Here is a 10,745-nt window from a genome sequence, read left to right as displayed (position 1 = left end):
ATTGTCACGACCCAAATTTTTGCAAGTCGTGATGGCACCTATGTTCCCAACCAATAGGTAAGCCAACTCAACTTATTAACCCAACTAAACCAACAAATGAGTAAAAAAAAAAAAAGACCAAAGCTTAGCAAAAATCTCCAACATTGAGTTCCTTATAAGTACGAAATGCGGAAGATAAAATACATCACCCCAAGAATTGGTGTCTTAGTACAAGAGCTTCTAAAATTCGAAGCAAGTCTGAAACTAAATGACAAATCTAACATAAGGGATATCCTGTTTGAATACTAATAACAGACAATTAAAAGATAGAGGGAGGTGTGGGCCACAGAACAGCCAAGCAGCTCACCACAACTCCAAGAACTTCAAGCCGGACTCAATTTGCTCTTCTTTCCAAATCTCATCACACCCTTCATGGGTGAAACCTTAAGTAAAACCCTCTCTCCAACCATAAACTAACACAATACACAGCAACGAAAATTGAAAATTCGTCAACTACGATTTCAACCCTACTGACCGGTTTTTCTCGAATCTAACCCCAACAATATAATACATATAATGAATCGTTTTATACTAAAATAGATTATCCAATAATTCATGTAAAGTTACAGATTCTGAGAAGGGCGGTTGTACCTGAACGTGTTCTTCTCAGATGCCAAGGAGAAGTTTCTCCAATTTTTGTTTTCCTCAGATTATGATATAAAAATTTTAACCCACTAATTTATTCCAATACATGGTCAAGTATAAAGGTATTAAATTAATTATATATATGACCCACTACAAAGCTTCCCATCTGAGATAACACAGTAAAACATAAGAAGATTTATTATATTACTGGTATTGTCACCTAGTTATACGAGTGCTATTTTTCACTACTTGTCTTAAAATTGACATGCATTATATAGCTTTTAAATAATATTAAAATAAAATATATAAGTATAAGAATATTACTGATATTATCAATGTCATGATTTTGTGTGTATAAAAATATTAATATTATTAATATCATAATTTATTATGTATAAAAATAGTATTGAATAAAATTTATAAATAACATATTATATAAGAATAATATTAAATAAAATATTAACTACGTATACAAGATAACATGCGTTTTTTTATAAGATGTATTTTTCTTGTAACTTAGTTTATGTTTTTCACTTAAATTACCCAAAATGGCCTTATCTTCACAAAAGGCATAAAACGCATTTCCGTACGTGATTTATAGTCTCGCATGCTTTTTTTTCATTTTAATTTTTCAGTTTTCGTAGAGATAAAGGTATGTCAACATAATACAACACTATCAAAAAATTATGATTTCTTTCATTAAAATTTCTCAATGAAAAATGGTTAGCTGTTCGGATAGATATTTTGATTGAAATAGTGAAAGAAAAAAAATATTTTTATATGAATAAAGGGTAAATTAGTCAAATTGATCGTTTTATTATAATTTCTTAAATATCGTGTAAAATGAAAAGTGATCAGTTATTATGAGATGGAAAGTGATACATATGACCTTTTATCGTATGTAATACTATTAAAATATTATTTTATGTATAAATACAATTCATCTAATCCCCCCCGCCATTGAATCAAAATATCTTCGACTTTACGATTTATTGTGTTAAATAAATATTATGTTTGGATGACTTCTATTGTTCTCTAATGTTACATAATGTCACACATTAATAATTTGAATGATAAATTAATATCAGAATAACAAAAAAGATATTTAATGATAATATACTTTTAAAGCAAGTACTCTCTATTGTCGCAAATATATTTAGCAACAATTGAGTTAATGTCAATGAATCTGGAGTTGCTAAATCCTTTAGCCATATTTATATAAAATGTTGGTTGCATATGTCATATTTATTATTACTCCTAAATATATTATAACGATAATTATATTATTGTCTTAAAATTCTTTGTTTGTTGCAATGCGTACTATGATAGTATTATTTATTTGTGGAGGCACTATAGCCCTCAATCATAATTAACCTTTGTGGCATAACATAACCTTTTGTGGAGCTGACCTCTAATTATGATGATTTACGAATTGAATAGAAAAAAAAATTCAGATCTTTTGATTGTAAAATCAAAAATATCTTACATAAAAAACATAAAAATATAAAATTAAGAGAAGAGTAATCATACATGGTAAAACTCTTGACCAAGATATGGAAAATCTGAAACCATTCAATCCTTCAAATTTCATTAGCTTTATATCATCCTAACTAGGAACATTGAAGAAAAGTGTAGATGTGTAAATAATTAGAAATTTAGAACCATAGGCCAATTAAATATTTCTATTTGTTGTATTTTTCATAATATATAGAAGTACTTGATATATTCATTAAATTAAAATACCTTGTAACGATGGTAAAAATCAATCGCTACGTCACCGTTACTATGGTCAGCTGTCCTTTCTACAAAATTAAACATCGTATAAATCGTAAAAAAAATAACATTTTTCATAAAAAATATTTTTATTTAACAATTGCCATTACCAGGATGGTTGTGGGTAAAGGTATCCCAAATACTAGGACCTCTACCATCTTCATTAGCTGCTCCTTCATACTGTAAAGTGTAAATCAAAAAAAAAATATTTGAAACCTCGTTTGATCCGATACAAAGTTTATAAACGGGATATACAAACTTGTGATTTAAAATATGTCGTAGACATTTTATGCGATTATATAATCAATATGAATAAAAGTAAAATTAAAACGTTTACGGTTAAATTCTTTTAGAATATATAGAAACATAAAATTCTCGGATAAATTAAAAAGAAAAGTGTGTTTGATAAATTAAAATTGAGGGAATAAGAATAATTATAGAAAAACCTGATAAGCAGCAGAGGAAGTTCCAAAAATGAAATCTGATGGAAAACTGGTTTTATTAAATGGAACTGAGACATTATAATAATAATTAGGCACAGAAGAACTTATAATTGGTATAAAAATCCCAATGAAGAGAAGTAAAAAAATCTGAATTAGTAATCCCATGGCTTCATTAGAGTATTATTTAAGAATTCCATATTAAGTCCATTATATGGTAGATTGTACCTAAAAATTAAATATTCTATTTTTTTCGTTATTTTTAACAATTTTGACAACGTCAAATTATTATTATTTTTGTTTTAAAAAAAAAGTTAAAAATGGACAGACTTGCCGTCTATTTGGATTAGAACGGAATCTTCATAGTAAAATTTTTACTAATTTTCCTAAAAGATTTATAGCCAGTCTGATCCCTTGTCGTTCCTTTTTATTATACTCGATGAGCATATAGAGGCAAACTCAAGATTTGAACAAATTAGATATATTAATATTAAAGCTAAAAATAAGTTTTTACTTGGACCTGAACTTTGGTCGTGGATCTATTAGCTTGTATCACTGGTACAAATCACAATTTTATAGATTTTTGCTTAGAGTCATGAGAATGAAATTAACTTTAATAGAAAAAATGCAACAAGAAAAATTGAATATATTATTCCCCTTGACAATTTAAATTTTTTGAGATATCATCTACTTAAAACAGAGCTTATGATTTGTGGTGATCCAAACTTTGAGCAATTGACTTTTTTAACCTTTGATGAATTATTGTAAATCGATCTAAAACCATGTGAAACATTCAACCAAATTACTTCAAATTTCAAATTGAACTCCCCGTTTGATGTTTCAATTCTTTTGAGATGTCACTAAATCGGAACAAATAATTAATTAACACTTTGAATATTCATTTTCTTCAACATTACATGTTATTGTAAATCGATCCAAAAAACATAAAACCTCAACCAAATTGCTAGGCGTTATATATTGTTACAACAACTTTATTTCTTCTCTTTTTATTACAAAGAGAACACCCCCTTAATTTATTCCATAAATAATACTACTTAACAAACAGATTAATACTGAATTTAAGGACAATAAGCACACTTGATTAGATTCTACACGTACATGATATTACAAATAATTTTATTTGAGAAGGAATTTCTTCATCCAAAGAGCAGAACGCTTAGGATATCTCTTGAGGTTATTTTTGTAATCTACAAAATTGATGCCAAATCTCTGTGTGTATCCTGATCCCCATTCAAAATTGTCAAAAAATGACCATGCAAAGAACCCCTTTACATGTACTCCCTCCCTGAAAATTAAATTAAAAAACAAATATTAATTTACTCAGAAATGTCAATCGACTCCACTTCGATAAGAATATTTAGCATTGGTATATAGGCCCACTTAGGAGTAAAGTGTGCTCCAAAGTCCAAAAGGTTCAATATTTTTCGAGTTCAAATCGAAACCTTTAGTTATAATAAAAAAATTTCAACCATGTATCGATTAAAAAAAAAAGTACTAACCTAAAAGCCCTATAAAGAGCCTTAATATGGCGTTGGTAGAAATCAACCCTCTGAGCATCATTAATACCCTTTGCAACATCATCAATATTGGATTCACCCATTCCTAGTAACCAATTTCAATTTAATTAGCAAGTACAATAATTAAGTATTAATTCAAACACATTAATTAGTTTATTATTCAATAATTTCACTTACCACATTCTGTAATGTAAACAATTGGATTCTTGTAAAATTTCTTAATATAAACAAGAAGCTTATAAAGTCCCTTTGGAGCAACATAAAATATACTCACACCAGTCTGCATCCAAATATTAAAAATTACTAATACTATCATAATTTATAACAACCTTTAAAAAAAATAATTGAATGAAATGTATATACTTACTGGATCACCAATTAACTTTCCGTTCCGCGATGCTACAAAAAAACATAAATTAATTAAATAGTGCATAATAATCGGTCACACATATTAAACGATATCACGTAAATTGAGACGATATACTACTTACTTGTTTGATTGACTAGATTATCAGTTCCTGAACTAATATTGACAGTATTTGGTGGTTTAGAAATATGAGCTGCAAAATTAGAGGTGTAATAATTCAATCCTATAAAATCACATGAGTCTTTCACCAACATTGATTCTTTTGGGGTAAACTTTGGTAATCTCTTGCCAACAAGTTTTCTCATACTTATTGGATAATCTCCATAAGTCAATGGGTGCATAAACCTGTCAACATAACAATAATAATAATATATTTCACTTTTCTTTTTTTAGTTTATATAAGAAGAATAATATACTTACTACTTTAAATTAAAAAAATTTACCATCCAAGCATAAAATCAAGGGCTCTTATAGATGCTTTTTTATCTTCTGGTTTGTTGGAGGCAGGCTCAAACCAATGTGACACTACAATTGTTCCTATTTGACCCTTTTGAATTGGCTACACACCAAATAAAAACAAAGTTAGTAATAATAATTAAAAAAAATTACTTAAAATAAGTCGATACAAACGGAGTACCTTATATTTTTGCCTGTATAGTTTGGAAGCAGCAGCATGAGCAAGAAGTATGTTGTGTCCAGCTATATAAGGCTCAGTGCCAGAGTTACCGATTGTGCAATTATTGTTCATCCAGGCTGAACACCGCCCAGGTGCTAAAGAACCAGAATCATAACCCGTTGATGTAAAAATCCATGGCTCATTCATTGTTGCCCACAACTTCACTCTATCTCCAAAATTTTTGAAACAAATCTCCACAAAATCTACGTAATCATCTCTGTAAGCAGAGATGGATTCAGAATTTGAACATATAGGTTCAGAACATAGTAATTATAGGGAAAAAGAATAAATATACCCCTAAACTATCGTAAATGGTATACAGATATCCTCTTTCATATTTTACGGACATTGATTCCCCTGTCGTTAAAAATTAGAGCATATATACCCATTATACTAATAGAAATACAATCTTATCCACCGATGGATAAGATTGTGTCACGTGTCCATATTTAGTCTTCTGTTGGAGAGAATGACATATACGCTCTAGTTTTTGGACGGCAGGAACATCAATGTCCCAAAAATATGACAGAGGGTATCTACGTACCATTTACGATAGTTTGGAGGTATATTTATCATTTTTCCCTAAGTACTAATATATCAATATTTTTCTCACACACACATGTATTGAAAATATTGGGTTCAGGTGAACGTGTGATACAATAATTATAGTTCGGAGTAGAGTACTTACACGACCTTAGGGCTTAGAAAGCCAAGATATTCATCTTCAAGGGCTTGAGGAAGATCCCAATGAAAAAGTGTCACAAGAGGTTTAATACCTAAAATTGCAATTTATAAACTTAATTAATTTTTTATAATTCATTTTAATTTTGTAAATTAAGATATAGGGAGAAACAAGTAGAGTAGAAATTTATTTTTTTTACCAAGGGCTACAATCTCATTTATGAGACTGTTGTAGTAGTCAATACCAGCTTGATTTATTCCTTTTTTAACCGAACCCTCTGGATAATATTAAACACAAAAAAATTAAAAATTAATTAATCAAATTATAATTAACAAAAGAATAAATAATATGAATTCTAAATTATCTTACTTGGTAAAATTCTCGTCCATGCAATAGATATCCTGAAAGCATCCAGTCCTTCAAATTTTGCTAGTTTCACGTCCTCCTACATTTGTTTAATTTTTTTAAGTTAGAAATTAAAATTAAAAAAATTCGTTTAATTTCTGTTTAACCAAATTAGTAATTAATTAGTAGTAGTAGTAGTATATACCTTGTAACGATGATAAAAGTCCAGAGCTATATCTCCATTGCTACGGTCCAATATTTTTTCTGCATATAATTCTCAATATTATCAGCTAGCGTTTAATTATAAATTTAGTTAAGTCATAACTTGAAAAAAGAGTGAGAAATTTTTTTAAAATTACTTAATTACTTATAAGTGATGGATAAATTACTTAATTATATAATTTTAACATAACATAATTTTTAAAAATTTCTATAATTTGAATTAGTTAGAAAATTTTCTTTTTCCTTTTATCTCTTAATATTTGAATATCACCCCACCTCTATTAAATATATTAGTACAATTTTGTTTGTGTATAATTTGTTTACTTTTGATATATAATCTCAATTATTTAGTACTCAGTATAAATTTGATTTTTTATAATATATCATTTACTATGTGTCGAGCAAATGACCATATATCCATAAGCTATGAGAAATTCAAAATTATTATAAATTAAAAAAATATAACATAATTAGCTCCTAATTTATTATAATTTCTGTACTTTATACAATTAATTAGTAGCTTAAATGTACTGTAGCTTAAATGTACTGTAGCTTAAATATAGTGGGGCTGCAGTCAGAGGTCCCATATTTTCTACTAATAAATGAATATGTCCAAAGTATTAATTATCCTTTGTTCTATTGAGGGTAAGTGGGACCCAAGAGGGAACTAAATATGATTATTTTAACCAAACATTATTATTCCCTGTCAATCAATAATATTTAGAAAATTAAGAGATTCATCAATAATAATTCTATTATATTATTTTAAGATATTTAATAATATTTGTTTTCTTTATGAATTAATAAATAATTTTATTTTTAATTTTTAATTTACTTTTATTATTAATTATAGTCATTTTTTTATTAAATTTTTTAAAATATTATAATTATTATATTCAGAGGAGATATAGCAAAATTATCCTTGTATATATAATTTTTAAGAAATGTGCAAAGTCAATAATAGACAAGTATTATTAAATAGATAGGTAACACATTTTTCATAACATTAAATTGAATAAAGTCAAAGGATATACGGTAATATTATTCCTATTATTTCTTATTTGTTTAAAAATATGTCAAGTTAATAGTGAATAATTATTGTTTAGTAATTATTATTCATACAATGGATGGAATTATGAATTATTTAGACAATAAATTTTTTTAAAAAGTCTTTTTTTCTTGAGAAGCGTGACAAGTTGAATAAAATGAAAGTACTATGCCAATTGAAAAGATGTAGTTCATTGTGATATCCATTTCAGTGCATTTAATTTTTCTTATCTTGTCATGCAATTTCAATTACACAATTAAGGTATATACTTTTAACTGAAATTGTTTTCGAAAATTGTAATTTTATTTTATTTTATAATAATACGTGAAAAGATAAAATAAGTCAATTGTAAATAAATAAAAAAATGAAGAAAAGAAAACAAACCATCACAAATAAATGTGTTACCAAATGTTATCACTGATTCACTATATTTTTAAGATTTTAAAAAAATTAATTATATGTATTTTTGTGTAAATATCATGATGAAAGATTTGATTGAAAAACAATGCAAAGTTGAAACTGAAATTGTTCAAACACCTATCATATTTGTAGTTCAAACTTTTTAAATAAATAATTTTTGATAAAAAGTTAAAACTATTTAATTAACGTTATAAATAAACAGTAATATACGTCGTCTAACTTAACACTAGGAAATATGCAACCAAAAAAAAACGAAATTAATAAAAATTAACGTTGAACAAGTACATTGCTGAATAATTTTTAATAAAATCGATATGAGTTATTAACTGGCCCCTAGATCTTTACTCAAATGTTGCTTGATTTCTAAGGTGATTGAGTTAAGTCAACTCTCTTATATAATTACATGCGGTTTTGATATGACTACTAGAAAAGTAACGATTGATTAGTGAGTTTATCAAAATAAAAAGTGATAACTAAAAATAAAAATAAGACAAGTAATTAAAGAACGAGAGAGGAATTAAATGGAAGACAAAAGGTTTATTATATATTATAAGAATTGATTAAGGATCAAATGACGCAGTCTTTAATCATAAATTTTGAATTACATTTTGAAGATGTATTTTCAGATATTTGTTTGGTCAGAAATGTGATTTTCAAGTTATCAAAAATCTGACTCAAATCTTAATGACTTGTGATAAGTATTTCTTCATCATTAATAAGATGTTTTGGATTTGAGTCTCCTTGGATACAAAATTATTATTTTTAGAAAGCATTTTATCCATCAATGTGATACTTCAGATGAGAGTCTGAATTAAATCGGACTTCAACAAAAATATCAGACACCCAATTTCAAGTTTCAAAGTTACAATTTATAGACGAAAAGAGCGTTTAAATAATGTAATTAATATAAATAATTGTTATACCATCAGATTATTTTCCCATAATGTAACGAATAACATATTGATTTTTCAAAGTTTCCAAATCTCACATTTTAAAAAAGATTTACCTAAATATTTGTTTGAATAATCTAATGATATTTCTTTAAAATTTATGTATATCAATTTTGTAAAGAATTTAAACACTAAAATTTATGTGTGTGAGAGAGAGAGGGGATATAAGAGTAGAGACCAGGATGAGTGTGGACGAAAGTATCCACAATACTTGGCCCTTTGCCATCTTCATTCCATGCACCTTCATACTGTAAATTAACCCAAAAAAAAAAATCTTTTTATTAAATATGAATGAACATATTAAAAAGCAAAAGCAACCAAAAATACACCTAAGGTAAAAAGTTTAATTTTCTTTTTTATTTTTATCTGATGTTCGACAGTCATATTAGAATTTTAAATGCATACTAAAAATTGTATTAATTTAAAGGAAAACGCTCTACAATTGTTTATCATATCCAAAGCTTTAACATGATAATGTGTGATTAATGAAAAAACAATTTAATCCATTGATGGTACAAAGGGTAAATTTATTACTTAGTTACTTAGGTGGAAAACATTATTCCCTATCTCCCTCCATCTTGTACACATTACCTCAAATATATACTTGTACAAAATCGAAATACAGTTATTAAATTTTACCCATTTTATTTTGAAACTTAATTCTTTTCAAAAATATAAATATCCTAATGTTCCCAAAAAAAAGAAATCCCCCATTACTAGTTTTATTTATTATTTCTTCGAAAAACGTATAAATAACGTTGATGGTAGACAAAATAATATGAAATGAACCGGAGCGGAAGGAGCAAATTACCTGATAGGAAGAAGTGGAAGCTCCAAAAAGAAAATCAGGTGAAAATATGGTACGATTAAATGGATTAGATATAGTATGGCTTGGCACTTTTGCATTTGCAGCCTTAGAGAACTCAATCATAGACAAAAAATTGGCCAAAAATATCAAAAGGCTAATTGCCCAAAATGAACCTTGAAAAGCCATAGCCAATTATTATTATCTATATCTTTTCCCTTTCTTTGTAACCCTCTATATATAGTGTTCAATTTAATAATTTGGAGGCCAATAATAGACTAAGGGGCCGTTGGGTTGGATGGGGGTAAAATAGGTAAGGATATTTCGAGGATTAAAATATTTTATGAGATTATTTTATTTTATCTTTCACACTTTATTTCGTTATTTATATTAAAATGGTGGGATAAAATCATTTTGGAAAAATAATATTCTCCCTTTGTCTAATTAAAATTGTCATTATTGACTTGACACACGAATTAAGTAGCAGTAAAAATTTTATTAAATATAACTCATCTAAGCATTGGAAAATGAACAGTAGTTAATAGCAAGAGTAAAATAGACACAAAATAATAAATTATTCATGTAATTTTATAAACTGAACAAATATTATTAAACATTCCAAAATATAATAGACAAGTAAAGATGAACAGAGAGAATATTACCTATTACCAAACGCAAATAAAAATAATCTCAAAAAACATCGCAAAAATCATTATTCTCGTTTCACCGATCAAAAATCATTCATACCAGATATGTCTTTGTTTTTCTGTTTCTCTAATTTCTTTTTTTCAATTTTGCAATCAATATGGACCAACTTTGGTGTGTTTTGGGTTTGGGGGGTGGGAGGGGGGGGGG

The 10,745-nt window shown here is 27.2% G+C and overlaps 2 protein-coding genes across 2 annotated transcripts in view; both read right to left on the bottom strand.

The window, feature by feature from the left end:
• The window catches only part of LOC107024880 (furcatin hydrolase-like), a 7,217-nt gene extending 4,212 nt beyond the window's left edge, over positions 1–3,005 (bottom strand). The window contains exons 1-4 of the mRNA XM_015225817.1: positions 2,844–3,005; positions 2,508–2,577; positions 2,368–2,426; positions 2,155–2,230 (exon numbers count right to left, since the gene is read on the bottom strand). Coding sequence (XP_015081303.1) covers positions 2,155–2,230; positions 2,368–2,426; positions 2,508–2,577; positions 2,844–3,005 — 367 coding nt within the window. The remainder of the gene's footprint in view (positions 1–2,154; positions 2,231–2,367; positions 2,427–2,507; positions 2,578–2,843) is intronic.
• A 699-nt stretch (positions 3,006–3,704) lies between these two features.
• LOC107007863 (furcatin hydrolase-like) lies at positions 3,705–10,112 on the bottom strand. The gene is made up of 13 exons (XM_015206673.2): positions 9,897–10,112; positions 9,264–9,333; positions 6,651–6,709; positions 6,470–6,545; positions 6,300–6,377; positions 6,107–6,194; positions 5,380–5,635; positions 5,186–5,301; positions 4,867–5,087; positions 4,743–4,774; positions 4,553–4,655; positions 4,358–4,460; positions 3,705–4,143 (listed from the first exon to the last, which is right to left on the bottom strand). The coding sequence occupies exons 1-13, from the start codon at positions 10,077–10,079 to the stop codon at positions 3,975–3,977; spliced, it is 1,554 nt and encodes a 517-aa protein (XP_015062159.1). The 5' UTR covers positions 10,080–10,112; the 3' UTR covers positions 3,705–3,974.
• Between the last annotated feature and the right edge of the window lie 633 nt (positions 10,113–10,745).

This window comes from Solanum pennellii, chromosome 1 (assembly GCF_001406875.1).
Source record: "Solanum pennellii chromosome 1, SPENNV200".
NCBI classification, from domain to species: Eukaryota; Viridiplantae; Streptophyta; class Magnoliopsida; order Solanales; family Solanaceae; genus Solanum; species Solanum pennellii.
This window is presented reverse-complemented; position numbering and strand designations above follow the sequence as displayed.